Source organism: Pocillopora verrucosa, chromosome 5 (assembly GCF_036669915.1).
Source record: "Pocillopora verrucosa isolate sample1 chromosome 5, ASM3666991v2, whole genome shotgun sequence".
Taxonomy (NCBI): domain Eukaryota; kingdom Metazoa; phylum Cnidaria; class Anthozoa; order Scleractinia; family Pocilloporidae; genus Pocillopora; species Pocillopora verrucosa.
The window spans coordinates 16676106-16692610 of NC_089316.1; the positions used below are offsets into that span (position 1 = coordinate 16676106).

Genomic DNA, 16505 nt, shown 5'->3' on the forward strand with positions numbered 1-16505 from the left:
TAATGAATAAGATAGGACCCAGGATACTTCCCTGAGGAACACCTGTGAGAATGGGTTGAGGTTCTGATAGCACGCCTTTATATTGGACAACTTGTGATCTGCAGAAAAGGTAATCAGTGAACCATGCGAGTTCTGTTCCACGAACTCCGTAAGTTGAAAGCTTGCTCAGGAGGCCAGAGTGACTGATGGTGTCAAACGCCTTGGATAGATCGATGAAAACACAGCCTGTCAGGTTACCATTCTCACCTTCTCTTCTGATAACATCGGTAAGATGAGTAACGGCCAGTTCAGTAGAGTACTACAGTTTCCAACAACTTCTATACTTCACTCAAATAAATTCAATCTATAAATCAGCCAACAAGGATCCCTGAGTCATTTGCAAATTTGATGGATGTCATCCTTGCGTCAAATAAAAACCTAGTGAGAGGTACAAAGATCATTAGCGACCACGATTTAGTTTATGTTGTTCTTAAACTTGGGAAAGAACGTCCTAAGCCGGTATATATTAAAACCAGGAGTTTCAAGAATTACAAACAAGAGGCTTTTCTCCAAGATTTTTCTCAAGTCCCTTGGTCTGCTGTGGACTGTTCTGACGACGTCAAAGATAGCCTTAATGCGTTCAATCTTTTATTCAAAGAAGTCCTGGATGGGCACGCACCTGAAGAGCGCTACAGGACAAAGGACCTTTTTATATCGGACAGTTTTGTTATAGCCGTGATTTAGACAATACTTTTAAGCCGCGTGAATCTAATTTTAGTTTTAAAAGAAAATTGAGAAAATTACGTAAATTTTTTACTTCTTAACATTTTTGTGGTGTTTTGTTGTAATTTTACAGCGACTTTATTGTAGTTTTTAGATGATGAACACTGAAAAGCCCTCTTAGGGAGTGTTGGTAAATTTTATATTGTATTGTATTGTAACTTAAAAATTGACAGTTTTTACCAGTAAATTCTTCTGCGCTCCTCCTCCTTCTTGAAACTCTCTCCATTTCCCATGCCCTTAGCTAGTTGATGACTCGCGCTGGGTTGGCGCGAAAATTGTTCCTGTTGTCGTTCACTTTCTTTTAATGACGGCGGCTTCTAGAGTCCTGCAGTTAGTCGCTACTTACACATACATAACGGGGAGTGATAAGCCCGCAATAAAGTGCAGAGTTTTGTTTCTTAGAGGTTTTGAAGATTGAAGAAGTGTGTTATTAACTTTAGTAAAAAGGAAAAAAGGAAGAAAGGAAGAAAGAGAGAGGGAAGAGGAAAATGAAAGAAAGTAAGAAAAAATTGGGAAAGGCAAGAAAAAAACTTTTTTCTCTGAACTAGAAAAAGAAACCGAGTTCCTAACGTACCGGAAAATACCTAAAAGTAAAATGTGGCTCGAACAATCGAGATTCAAGGTCACGTTTATGCATAAAAATCACGCATGACTGCATCATTAACAGTTACGAAACTGAAACTCGAAACTGAAAGCCACGCCGACGAACAGACTTTTAGAATCACGAGAGATGCTGGGTTTACCTTTTTTGGTCATAAGCTAAAACTTGGAGTGTAGGGAATCATCTGCCTGATGATTTTTTTCATGCAAGTAACTTTGTTTCTCAGCAAATTAAGAGTAAAGTAAATCCTGCATCCACGCCTAGAGATCTCATCTAAGATGACGTCGTCAGAAAACGAAACTATCTCTTTGGATCATATCCATCCAAAACCTGCAAATCTTGGAGAACAACTCTCCATTACGGGAAGCAGAGATCTATTGACAGCTGCCAATCGTTCTTCTAGATCCTGCCGAAGAGTTATGGTCATTCTTGTTGCTATTGCAGTGGCAATTTCTACAATCATCGCGGCAGTGTTCATTGGAAAATACGTTTCGGAATACCTTAGTGATAATAACAGGAAAGGTAAGTATCAAATGTCACTCAATTTTCGCTATTTATTCAGAAGTCAACGATAAGAAACAACATATTTGAACAAAAGAGAGAATTTGGTCGAAATTTCAGCACATCGATGTGTCATTGTCGATGTCCTCAGTAGTAGAAAGTAATCATGTCATTTTCACGTAAAGCTAAAAGCTAGCGGACAAAATTAATCAATAGATATATGGACAAGACGATAAAGTAAGTATTCAGTTTGATCATGTAAATGGTAAGAATTAAAGAAGGAAACATGTTAGGGTAAGAGCGATAAGTTTTAAATATGCTTTGAAAATCAAAGAGGCAAGCGATCCGTTGACAGAACATGCACGAGCACATAAGTAGCTGTGAGGCTACTTAAGAGCATTTCAGACTTAAGACTTAAGACTTAAGAGCATTCCAGCGGAAAATTTCAATTGTATAACGTTAGCTGCCTGTTTGAATTACTCAGTGGGTACCCAAGCGTGCGTTCCTTACAAGAGTGAAGTAGGCTCCTAAATACAACCAAAAGTTATGAAATGGCCTATGATGAGCAGATAACCATTGTTCCAGTTATTTCTTTTACACAAAGTTTCATCAGTTAGCTATAGATTAGTAATAGATTAGTCCTTTTATGAAGCCTGGGAAAAAATGTACATCACTCCAGGTATTTTTTTGTTCTTAAAATAATAAACAGCACTGCACGAAAAGAAATAATGAAAACTTGTTTCATGCTCATACGCGTCTTATCTGACAGCAGCAGGAGTTTATACAAGTAGGCAAATAAGCTTATCCAGATACGCATGGTTAACAAGATGTCTATTTTCGACTTCTAATCAAAGAGTGAAGCAAAAGTGTGACAAAAGTGTTGTAAATGCGTGACATTTTTAAGACGTCACAAATAAGAGTACATGTTTCATGATGGTGGTCACAGATTAAGAACTAAATATACGAGCTGAGTTCTTGTAAGTTTTGCACACGAATTTCGGTTCTTTTAGTCCATGCTGTTTTGATGTAGGAAGCAGAAATAGCAGCTCTAATTTCACTTTAATGGCGTCTTCAATTGTAGGGTGTCACGATGACAAATGGCAAGTTCACTCGAATGATTTGCTTTTCCTTGTGTAGGCCAGAAAGGAGATTTTGTTTTGATATTTTGTTTTCTTTAACTCTAGATTGCACTGAATTATAAGTTCTTCGGACAACAATCAGGCCAAAACGATGTCATATTTCCTCCCAGGGTTAAAGTTAAAATGAATGTTTTCACGCTCTTGGGTTGTTCCTCTATTAAGCTACCTTTTTCTACATTACTTGTGTCCCCAGACATCGACGAGTGCAGTACTGGAAACTATGTATGTGACATAAATGCGAACTGTACTAACACTGACGACTCTTATATCTGCGCCTGTAAGGAAGGATACACTGGAGACGGGAATTCATGCCAAGGTATAATCATTGCATTTGACTTGGTTAATAACAGAATAAATTTCCCTACAAATCATAAAAAATTGAAATTTGATGTTTTTCTCTCTCGTTTTGGCAATTCATTTTTGTTTACAGATGTCAATGAGTGTAGCGATGGCAACCATGTTTGCGATGTTAATTCGAACTGTAACAACACAAATGGTTCTCATATTTGCACCTGCAAAGAAGGATACGCTGGAGATGGACAGTTATGTCAAGGTGAGTAAGAGTAGCCCTAAAATCCAAACAGCTTTACTCATGAGCTATCGCCCATAAAAATTAGCCCACATTTTAGAGGCCTGTTTTCGCGCACCATTATCGTATTTCTATTAAATTGCCTTTTATACATCACTAACGCTGCTAGATATCGACGAATGCAGCAAAGGAAGCCATGACTGTGACGTAAATGCGCATTGCACCAACACTAATGGCTTCCATAGCTGCACCTGTAAGGAAGGATATACTGGAAAAGGAGAGTCATGCCAAGGTAAAATTAGATTAGAGTTGAAAAATAGCAGAATAACTGTTCATCACAAATAATTTCCTTGTTATCCAACAAACTGGTTAACATTCGTTTTTCTCCATACAGTTACCCTTTGCAAATAGATTGCGTTCACAATGCAACGATGATAGCCATGTATGTGATTCTAATGCTAACTGTACAAACACTAATGGTTCTGATAACTGCATCTGTAAGGAAGGATACATTACAAATGGACAGCCTTGCCAACGTAGATTACAAAAGCAATACTTAATGTTGAGCAAAGCAGCTTTTCATAATAAGTATTGCCTTCGTAACTGAGGTTATGATCAAGAAGCAACGTAATGATTTTCACGCCCCGACCTCGTAGTTCTATTGAGTTATGGGTTTCATCATATGCGTACATTCACTTTTTTCGAAGGTTTATAATATAACACACGGGGATAATGTACGAGTTGCTCGGTATATTTCCGAGCGCGGAAGTAAAGAAGATAATTAAGAGCAATGAGCGAAATTTCTTATCGTATTATATGATAAACCATCGAATAAGGGATTTATCTTTATCATTTAACCATTACCTGGAACTTTTTTCTCGAATATACGGCCACGCTGGGATAACCGACCCCCCCCCCCCCCAACCCACCCTTCTCTCCCTCACTTTTTTAAATAGAGTAGATACAAGGAAAATCTATTTCTACTGCCACACTTTTTATGTAACTTTTCAACCTTCAACGACAGAGCAATCAGTACGGCAGAATAATTTTATTTTCCATTTCAAATTTTCTATTTTCATGCGCTTGCAGAGAATTTTTTATGTATTATCTATTATTTGGATTTTATGTCCTATTGCCAAAGTAACTTAAGAGGTGCCCCTCTCGACTAATCGACAAAGCGCCCTCTCTACAAACAAGTGCCCCCTCCCCCTCCCATTTTTAGCCGAAATTTTTAATAAGCGCTCAAGTGCTCCTTGAAAATGTCTATTATTTCAATTATTAAAGTAGACACAATATCGCCCGAGGAACTAAATATGTGTCTTGCGGAGTTTATTCACTCTTTTCGACTTAAAGACAGAGAGGAGTATGAACCCTTAGCTTTAACATGCCTTGTTTCAAATATTGAGAGGTATTTTGTTATTTTTTGCCAGCTGTCAGTATGATGCAATATTTCTATCGAGAAGGGAAATTGATATGACTTTTATCTTTCATGATCGATTTATAAACCACTGTCTGTTTGTCAATTAAATGTTATAAAAGAGGAATTTACTCTCCTTATGTACATGTATACTATATAATAAACCTAATACATCACGTGTAGTCAGTCCGCACGGTATATAAACAATCGTTGCTTTATATCAAAAATCTTACTCGTTTGCTGCGTTCACTCCCTCGACTTCCGATACTACGATCTCGTGCGTGAATATCATAAAGACAGACTTTGCACGAATTATTCTATATCTATATCAATTGTACTACCAGATATCGATGAGTGCCTCAATAGAAGCCATGCCTGTGACGTGAGTGCGAATTGTACCAACACTGACGGCTACCACAACTGCACCTGTAAGGTAGGATACACTGGGGACGGACACTCATGCCAAGGTATAATCATCACATTAAACTTAGCAAATAGGAGAATGAAGTTTCCCACATATAAAAAAAAAACTCTTTCTTTCAAAACTCAGAAATTTGATGTTTGTCTCTGTCAAGTAACGTTTTGGCAATTCATTTTTGTTCTCAGATGTCAATGAGTGTAGCGATGGCAACCATGTTTGCGATGTTAATTCGAACTGTAACAACACAGATGGTTCTCACATTTGTACTTGCAAGGAAGGATACACTGGAGATGGACAGTCATGCCAAGGTAAATAAGAGTTGCATACACTAATTAAAACAATCAGCTTTGCACATAAACTATCGCCCATGGAAATTAGCCCACATTTTAGAGACCTGTTTTTACGCACCACTCTCGTATTATCATTAGATTACTTTTTATACGTCACTTATGTAATAATAGTGATAATAATAATAATATTAATTGCCTTGTTATGCGACAAACTGGCTAATATTTTTTTCGTTAGTCAGTGATCCTTTGCAAATCTATTGTGTTCGCAGATATTGATGAATGCTACGATGATAGTCATATATTTGTGATGCTAATGTTAACTCTACCAACACAAATGGTTCATATAATTGCATCTGCTAGGAAGGATACATTATAAATGGACAGTCTTGCCAACGTAGGTTAGAAAAGCAATACTTCATGTCGAGCAAAGAAGCTTTTCATAATAAGTATTGTCTTCGTAACTGAGGTTATGATCAAGAAGCAACGTAATGATTTTCATGCCCCTACCTCGTATTTCTATTAAGTTACGGGTTTCATTATATGCATGCATTCACAGTTTTCGAAGATTTAAAATATAATACGCGCGGATATTTTTCGAGTTTCTTGGTATTTTTCTGAGCGCGAAAGGAACGAGGATAATTAAGAGCAATGAACAAGATTTCTTCTCGTAGTATATGATAAACCATCGAATATAGGATTTATCATTTAATCATTACCTGGAATATTTTTCTCGAATATGCGGCCACGCTTGGATAACCCCCCCCCCCACACCCCGCCCTTCTCTTCCTCGCTTTTTTTAAATAGTTTAGATACAAGGAAAATCTGTTTCTACTGCCACACTTTTTTTATAACTTTTCAACGTTCAACAACAGCGCAATCAGTACAGCAGAACAAATTTACTTTCAATTTCAGATTTTTTTAAATCTTCATGTGCTTGCAGAGTTCCTTTATGTATTATCTTTTATTTTGATTTTGATGTCCCATTGCTGAGGTAACTTAAGAAGCGCCCCATTCGACTGATCGCCAAAGCGCCCATCCTACAAATAAGTGCCCCCTCTCCCTCCCAGTTTTAGCCGAAATTTTCAATAAGCGCCCAAGCGCTCATTGAAAATGTCAAATTTTTCAGTTATTGAACTACAGGCAATATCGCCTGAGGAACATAACATGTATCTTGCGGAGTATATTCACTCTTTTCAACTTAAAGACAGAGAAGATTAGGAACCCTCAGGCGTAACATACCTGGTTATTGAAAAAGGAAATTTATATGGTTTTTATCTTTCATCATCGATTTGTAAACCATTGTCTGTTTGACAATTAATTGTTATAAAAGAGGAATTTACTCTTCTTATGTACATGTAAACTATATAATAAACCTAATACATCACGTAAAGTCTGTCCGTAAGGTATGTAAAGACTTGTTGCTTTATATCAAAAATCTTACTCGTTTGCTGCGTTCACTCCCACTGTTGTGGTTCTTTTTTAAAAGAACAAGAGGCGTAGATTGTAAGACACACACACGTTTTATTCCGAAGCAAGAAGAACACTAAACTAAATCACACATAAATGATGATCAATGCCTATATTTTATATGCGGTGACCTAGGTACTAATATGATGACCGCCGGCCGGAAACGGAGGCCAGCCAATATTATGACACTCTCGATTTCGGATACTACGAGCTCGTGCGTAAATACCATACAGACAGACTTTGCATGAAGTATTCTATATCTATATCATTTGTACTACCAGATATCGATGAGTGCCTCAGTGGCAGCCATGCTTGTGACGTGACTGCAAATTGTACCAACACTGACGGCTCTCACAACTGCACTTGTAAGGAAGGATACACTGGGGACGGACAGTCATGCCAATGTATAATCACTGCATTAGACTTAGCAAATAGAAAAAAAAAACTAATTCCTCAAAAACTTAGAAATCTGATGCTTGTTTCTGTCGAGCAACGTTTTGGCAATTCATTTTTGTTCTCAGATGTCAATGAGTGTAGCGATGGCAACCATGTTTGCGACGTTAATTCAAACTGTAACAACACAGATGGTTCTCATATTTGTACATGCAAGGAAGGATACACTGGAGATGGACAGTTATGTCAAGGTGAATAAGAGTGGCCTACACTAATTAAAGCAAGTAGCTTTGCACAGAAACAATTACCCATGGAAATTAGCCCTCATTTTAGAGACCTGTTGTCACGCACCACTCTCGTATTTCTATTGCCATACTTTTTGTATATCACTTATGCTTCTAGATATCGACGAATGCAACGATGGAAGCCATGATTGTGACGTAAATGCGAATTGTACAAACACTTATGGTTCCCATAGCTGCACCTGTAAGGAAGGATACACTGGAAAAGGAGAGTCGTGCCAAGGTAAAATTAGATTAGAGTTGAAAAAAAGCAGAATAACTGTTCATCACAAATAATTGCCTTGTTATCCAACAAACTGGCTGAAGAGTTTTTTTCTCTATTCAGTTACCCATTGCGAATCTATTGTGTTCACAGATATTAATGAATGCAACGATGATGTTTGTGATGCTAATGCTAACTGTACTAACACTAATGGTTCACATAATTGCATCTGTAAGGAAGGATACATTGGAGATGGACAGTCTTGCCAATTTATATTAGAGCAGCAATACCTTATGTTGAGCAAAGCACCTTTCCATTACCAGTATTGTCTTCGTAACTAGGCTAATGATCAAGAGGCAGTGCAATGGTTTTCACGCCCCCTACCTCGTATTTCTATTAAGCTACGGATATCATAATATGCATAGATACACAGTTTTCGCTGGTTTAAAATATTTTATTTAATATTCTTAAATTTCTTCTCTTACCATTGAATAAGAGATACATCATTTCACTATTATTAGGAATATTTTTCTCGAATATACGGCCACGCTCGAATAACCACCCCCACCCTACCCTTCTCCTCCTTCACTTTTTTAAATAGTATAGATACAAAGAAAATCTGTTTCTATTGCGACACTTTTTTATGTAACTTTTCAACCTTCAGCAACAGCGCAACCTGTACAGCAGAATAATTTATTTTCCTACGAAAATATTTTATATGTTCATGTGGTTGCAGAGTTCCTTCATGTATTATCGATTATTTTTATTTTATGTCCTATTGCTGAGGTAACTTAAGGAGCGCCCCTCTCGACTAGTCGAAGACGGACCCCCCTACAAATAAGTGCTCCCTCCTCTCCCCACCCCCCCAGCCCAAGTGCTCATTGAAAATGTCTAATATTTCAATTATTAAAGTACACAAAATATCGCCTGAGGAACTAAACATGCATCTTGCGGAGTTTATTCGCTCTTTTCGACTTAAAGACAGAGAATATTATGAACCTTCAGGCTTAATATGCCTTGTTTCAAGTTCTGAGAGGTATTTTGATATTTTTTGCAAGCTGTCAGTGTGTTGCATTATTTCTATCGAGAAGGGAAATTTATATGGTTTATATCTTTCCTGATCGATTTATAAATCATTGACTTAAGTCTGTTTAACAGTTAATTGTCATTACATGTAAACTAGATAATAAACCTAACACTTCATAAAAAGTCTGTCCATATGGTATGTAAACAATCGTTCATACATGAAAATATGCAATGTGATTTACAACTGTAGACATGGCAGGTGGAGTGAAATCCAAAAACGAACAACATTTATCCGGAGAATCGTTATTCTTATGGCCAAATCCAGTCCTGTGAATGCGATACATCCAGTGGCTATGTATTTATTGACCTCCATGTTGTGAATTGTGCCGATCAGTATTGAACTGAGACATGAGAAGCGGCTGTGTTCACAGGCTAGAAACTGCACTAATGTTAGTAAACTTGCGCGTTACAAATCTTTCCTATCTCTGTCAACTGAGGACGTTATCTTCTAGACATTGATGAGTGCAGTGAGGATTTTGTCGTCAAGATGAACGACTGCCATCTGAATGCCTCTTGCGTTAATACCCAGGGCTCATACAACTGCTCTTGCAATCCTACCTATATTGGGAATGGTTCACTATGTGAAGGTAAGTTTATTATTTTCAGTCTTCGTAACTTCATAATGTACGTCTAGTTAAATGTTACCAAGGAGCGCGCAGTATTATTAGTATTATTGTTATTACTATAACTATTATCATCATTATTATTACTATTTAACTTAAATTTCTACAATATTTTTCGTACACCTAGAAACTCAAGAAATGAACTTCTTATATTTTTCCTCCTTTTATTTATTTCTTTTTTATTTTTATATTATTTCCAATGTAATTTCATTAAGTTAAAGTAAAATTGACCCCCTCCCTGTTTAGCATCTGCTATCTTTGGGTCAAAGGAATGTGTTTATATATATAAATATATATATATAAATGTGGGGGTAGAGTCTACCTTGGCGTAAAGTGCTCAATGTTGCGGTAGCAGAGCTAAGTATACATAAGTTAAAGAATTAAAGAGGACGCATCGATTCTCTGTTACTCTGAGTTTCGCGCCTAAGCGTTGGTCAGACAGAACTTTATTCGAGTAAAGTTTTGTCTGACGAGCGCTTAGGCGGAAACTCAGATTAACAGAGAATCGATGCGTCCTCTTAATTCTTAAACTTACGTATCAATATATATATGATGATGATATAAATATATAAATGATGGTGAGGTGAAAGTGAGAAGTCCATAGCTTCAAGTGATTCCTTTGAGCTACGTTATGATAAAAAAGATGATAAGATTTCCCTTTCACAAGTATTATTGAACTTTTTAGCCGATCCATGTTATAATTACCGCAGCCTAAGTGAAGCTAACAGAAAAAGCAGTTACGTCACACCACATGGTTCAGAGCTATGTGACAACTCACTCCCTGAGGGATGGTATCGTTTTGTGGGAGCTGCAGGAACAAAAATGCCAACAACGCGTGTGCCAGCCCACAGATGTGGTACAGACTGGTCAGGCTGGTTGGATGGTGCTCATCCTACAGTGGATGATGATGAAGTTTCAAGAAAGGTCTGCTTTAGCGATCGTAGCTCCGGTTGCACACATTCAAGCACAATTTCAGTTAAAAATTGTGGATCATTTTTTGTTTACAAACTTGATCAGCCCCCTATTTGTGATTCCCGCTACTGTAGCACGGACTAAACATGAGTCTAGGAACTTCACAAAATCAAATACGTCATAAATAGATTCTCGTGAACAATGTACTTTATGACTTACCGTAGTCCACTCCTTATCGTAATCCTTAATACCATCGTCATAACCCGAATCATATTGTCAAAGTTTTACGTCGGTGACGAACTGTTAAGAGGCTGTCCGCGTAAGAACGGATAAGGCAAATTTCGATCCTACACCGATTTCCCTAAGTTTTTCATTGGAAGTCAACAACTCTGTCCCGTGTACAAATATCACATTTATTTTGATCAATTTTATTTTTTTCATTTTTTACGAGACAATTTTAAAGGTCACCCCAAAACTTCTCAATTTGCCTTCTGTGACCCCTCTAATTAAGCTATAAATATCGAGCACTACCAAATCCTGTTTTTCCAATCTAGAAAGCTAATTATTTTACATATTTAAGAATGACTTTATTTCAATACTTCAAAAGTAAAATGATTGCATTCTGTAAAACTTTTACCAAGTTATGAAATTTTCAAAATACCTTATCGTGAGCATTGAAATTTGTGAGGAGTGAGGTACATGCGGTTGTAAGCTATTTTCTCTTATGTGGGACCTGATCTGGAGTCAAGTCTATTTCAGCTTAAAAGTACTTAGATACAGCAAGTTAAACATAGAATAAAACTTTTGGGCACTCCTCATCCTGCGCCGTAGAGAGCTTTGTGAATTTCATAAATATTTTGGCCTTTTTTTTTAACGAAATGAAAATACTTTTAAATTCTTATATGCAAATTAACTGCAGCCTCCTGGCTGCAGCGATCGTGTTTATACGATACACGTCACAAACAGTTTCCGTAACAACATTTAGCCATTCAAAGAAGTGTTTTTAAGAATGTGGAAACTCAATCGTTTTATCCTTTCTTGAATGCATTACGTAAATTTCAAGAGCCATTTTCTTTGAACACAATGCGCTGACGGAATCCAGTTTATTTTCATAAATAAAGTTGTTCATTTAGCTGAAGTGTTTTTATCTCGATAAAACACGATCCAACAGTTTATTAATATCGGGACCGAGAACCATCTTAAAATCAAATAAAAAATAATGAGAGGTTGGTTTGTACATTAGAAATAAGTATCATATCACGTTTACACCGTTGTATTTGAGATATAGGTGTACTGAAGAACAAACAAGGAAGGAGAGCTTTCTTGCGGTTAATAAATTGTGCAAATTAGCTACAGAAAGTTATGTCATGTGTAGTCCAGGTCACATTGTTTGTTTGACGTTTTCTTGATGACAAAGAGTTGTGTTTTTTTTCTTTCTTGTAGGAATTTTTTCCGTATTTTCAAGACAAAAATTTTGTATTATATTTTTATGACCATTTTCATTTTCTATGGGGCGCTAAAAAAGAGCTGTGTGTTTCTGTTTCACCTAATTCAATTACTGATTAATTTCGAGAAATTAAGAAATTCGACGGCAGCTACATTTCATTTTAATACAGGTACATCTCTTCAAAAACACACGAGTTGTTTTTTGCTTAAAGCTTATTAAAGTTAAAACTTTTTATCTTTTCTGTGTGGCATTTCTATTTTTTGCGAAAGAATATTTGGCAAACTTGTTTATTTCTCCCTAATTCAATTAAAATCTTTCGGGAACAAAAAGATTTGTCGGCAAGATTTTCAGACGAATCCGAGACAGTGTTTCTTGGAAGGTTTTCTTTGTTAGCACTAAATATCTTTGCTTTCCCCCCAAATTGTTCTCTTTACGAAATACTGTAAAGTCGGTTCTAGTAAGGAGGAAGTAGAGCGTGTTTTGCTCTCCGAGCTCTACTTGTCAAAATACAGCGTAGTTACAGAACCCAAGTTAGTCATGGCGAGAGCGGGAATTCAGCATTTGTCGAGAATTCAGCCCGAGGGAATGACCATCTTCCCGAGGCACAGACACTTACTAGGAAGATTCTAACGAGGTCCAAGGTAGTGCCAATACCCCGGCCATACTGGGAAAGTTACAAGTGTGGCGGGCAGCCACGTCATAACCTTCCAAATAGCTAACGAAATAAGACTTACACATTTAAAGAAATCGCCTCTGTAGGATCACGTAAGTACCAATAGCCTTGTGGCTCTCTCGAGTTCTGTTTCCTAAATTGTCATTACTCCTATAAGTTTTTGTTGTTGTTGGTCACATGTCCATTTCCCTTGGTTAATTACTGGTGTCGCAGTCGTAAATACAAAAATGCGTTTTTTTTTCATCAACCAAGCAAATTTCTTTAATTCTTTTATGCTATTGCTACACTAAGACTACTGGCCAGCCTGGCTGGTGGCAATAAAGGACAAAAATATAGTCCTGAGCGGTGAATCTGCATCTCCTTCCCATACCTCGCGCGATGTCGCCCATCTTTTACTCGTCTCTACGGTCCGGAAACACTTTTCCTTTATCTTACACCCACAACGACAACTGTTACGCAAGATAGAGATTATAGGCCTCCTAGATGTGTTTGAAACGCCTGGTATTTCTCTTAGAAATGACTTATGCTAAGCTAGCGATGAAGATGAAGATGACGATGATGAAGACGATGGAATAATTTATCAGTTGTATTGATGCAATTCTATAGCTATTTACACCACTTGCCGGAAGAAGCATTCTGAGCCACTGTTGGGTTTGGAATGGCACAGTTCTACCAAAGGTTCAGTCAACCAGGTGCCTGAGGAGAAGATACATCATCGTGTTCGCATTGATATAACCCAAAATCGATCATTTCGTCGAGTTCATTAATCGCCCATACTTTTATCAAGAGGTGTCTTACGGAACTAAATTCCTTAAGCTAGACAGTGGCGAAATCATCGAGATGCCGAACGTGGTGCGTACCGTGACGCGGTCTACGATGATTAGCCAGTACATACAGTTCTGTCAGGAGGAGAGGTTTGAACCTCTCAGTCGCACCACTTTACTCTTAGATCCTAGAAGTCAGACGAGCCTCACAGAGAAAGTCGTTCGAGGCTTCGACAATACTGCTGCCGATGGCTCTGCTGGTTTCCAGAAAATTGAAATGACTGTCGATGATCTAGAGAAAGGAGGAATGAATAGGGTGCCCTGAGGTTAAGGAAAGGCTTAAAAGTAGAAAACGTTACTTGAGGACCAATTATCGCGTTCACTGCAATAAAGAGGAAGCTTTATGTCCTGATCATTGCCGCAAGTTCGCTTCAAGTGACGAACAAGATCCGACTCCCAGGAGAAATGCTCCCATCAAAGCATAGAAAACTGTAAAGAGTGTAAAAATCCGCGAAATGTCTTAGTTAAAGTCGAAGACAAAGTTCGAGGTCCATCTTGGATCCCTTACGGCAGTGAACATCGATACGATATGCTATACGACTTCAAACTGGCATAGACAGATATTTTTGAATGGAAGGATCATATTGTTCGCTCTTTAAACCAGGAAGCAGCAAAGCAAGATCAGCTGAAGACGATAAGTACTTATCCGAACTGTATGTGCACCGGTAATAATGGACTGGGCAATGAAGTTCCTTCAGCTTAAATATCGCGAGAAGCGGTCAGATTTGTTTGGCAAGAGAGGATTGGGTTGGCACATCTCGACGGTGATCACACGTGATCCGAACCTTGAAGGAAGACTAGAACTGCGGTCATATGCACATCTGTTTGACGCATGCCAGCAGGGCTGGTTCGCCGTGTGTTCCATCATAGAAAGAACACTGAGAGAAACTAAGACCGAAAAGCCTCACATCACCTGGGTTTATCTGCGGTCAGATAAAGCTGGCTGTTATTATAATAACTCCCTCATTGCTGCAGCAAAAGGAACTGGTAAGCGGATTGGTTTAGTGGGTTGGTTTAGCGGGTTGGTTTAGCGGGTTGGTTTTTGTGACTTTTCAGAGTCACAATATGGCAAGGTTGTTTGTGATCGAATTCTGTGTCCGATGGAAACATGCATCCGACTTTTCTGCAACGAAGGACACGACATTCTATTAGCGGGAGACATGAGGAGGGCGCTTTCTGAAAGACCAGTAAAAGGAACATCCGCATGCGTTTACGAAGTTGACGAGGCCAAGATAACCCTAGAAGTGAACAAGATAGATGGTTTTAGCAAGTTTCACAATGTCCAGTTTGAGGAGAAAGGTATTCGTGGGTGGAGGTCGTACGGAATAGGGCGTGGTAAGGAAATCTCTTTTAACCAGCTGGTGTTAAAGGGCTAAGAGTACACTGGTATCATTGTTGGTGAAACATTTTCCCTCTTTATGATGCACGTGTTTATCAAGGCTCAGATCCTGTCACAAAGAGTTGAGAAGAAGAGAATGACTAGGACGATTCGAATATGAGCATGTTTGAATGTTCCGCGCCTGGATGCGTGAAGAGTTTCCAAACACTTTCAGAGCTCGAGTCACATTTGGACGTAGGGGATCATTGCGTCAAAGATGAAAGGCCGTCAGAAACGCTTATGATAAGCTTCATAAAAATTGGGCAGACAGGTTTACTACATCAGTCAACGTCACTGAAAATGAACCGTCTGAACCTAATATCCACCAAAGTGAAAATTTCTCAGTACCCGCGTTGCACACCCTACACAGGCCACGAGAAGGATCATTAGATTCATGGACAAAGTTAAGAAATATCTAACTATAAAGTTTGACCCAGGGGAACAATCAGGGCTAAAAGCTGACCCTCAGCAAGTCTCAAAAGGATACGCGCAAGACAAGAGATAAGCAGAATAGAAGGTTGTTTGAATGAGACGAGTGGTTGACCAAGAGCCAAGTACAGGGTTTCTTTTCTCGCCTTGCAGCAAGCAGAAGAAGGCAACAAGCACGCCCAGAAATCGAGCACAATCCAAAGGAACTATTTCTGGAGGAAAAAGAAGCTGAAAGAAAACAGCTAATGGCGCACATTTCTAACGAACTGAGGCCGCAGCACCCTCTGCCTTACGACGCCTTTAATTTGTGCGAGTGTGCGAGGGATAATAAGCTGAGTCTTTTTAATGTTTCACTGCTTAAAGAAATCTTTCGCTTTTTTGAAATACCATTTAAATCAAGAGACAGGAAAAAAAGACCTGATTGAGCAACTGATGTCCTTTATACAAGAATGTCAATGCTTTAATGAAGTGTAACACACGGGCAACGGTTGGGATGACTGTAAGCATGGAGGAAGAGCACTGTGCACCGCCTCTAAGTACCCTGATGTACAGTTCTATATCAATTAATAAAAGTGCTTAAAGCATTAACATGTAAGCAAACCCGTGAAAATCATTTTAAAATTAGTGCCTGTTATTTTGTAGTCGTGCCTTGAAATTCAAAACAAAAAAATCATAAGCCTACCGTGACCGTGAGTCATGTTGACCCTGGCTCTATAGCATGTACGAGCGTTTACAAAAGAGACTTTCTCTATTACCTCCTCGAAATTTTCTCAATGATTTATGCCTTTAACTTAAGTTACTAAATTCGCTTGCCTACATTTGGAAACGTTTATTAAAGTAAATATACCAATTTCTATCGGTTGCATAATTTCTCAATTTCTGCATGATGTAAATGCCGAACTAAATATTTCTTTAATTTGAGTTCACCAGTCGTGAGACAATCTTTTCACGCTGTTATTGCGTGACTAGGCTAGTTCACGGCAGTCCACAGTCACGTTGAAAAAACTCCACCGCGTTAATCATGAGAACCAACTAGCTCACAATCTAAAAAACTTTCACAAATAGTGGGACGAAATTTCTCCCCAAGTAAGGGTGAATTATTTTCCTGA

The 16505-nt window shown here is 38.2% G+C and overlaps 1 protein-coding gene and 1 pseudogene across 1 annotated transcript; both read left to right on the forward strand.

Moving 5' to 3' along the window:
• The first annotated feature begins 1490 nt into the window (after window positions 1–1490).
• LOC131791226 (fibrillin-2-like) lies at window positions 1491–11154 on the forward strand. Its single transcript, XM_066167186.1, has 10 exons — window positions 1491–1885; window positions 3197–3319; window positions 3434–3556; window positions 3702–3824; window positions 5294–5416; window positions 5556–5678; window positions 7649–7771; window positions 7923–8045; window positions 9563–9697; window positions 10419–11154. Exons 1-10 carry the CDS (start codon window positions 1642–1644, stop codon window positions 10787–10789), a joined length of 1611 nt encoding a protein of 536 aa, XP_066023283.1. The 5' UTR covers window positions 1491–1641; the 3' UTR covers window positions 10790–11154.
• A 3595-nt stretch (window positions 11155–14749) lies between these two features.
• On the forward strand, window positions 14750–15472 carry LOC136280750 (uncharacterized; annotated as a pseudogene).
• The last annotated feature ends 1033 nt before the right edge of the window (window positions 15473–16505 follow it).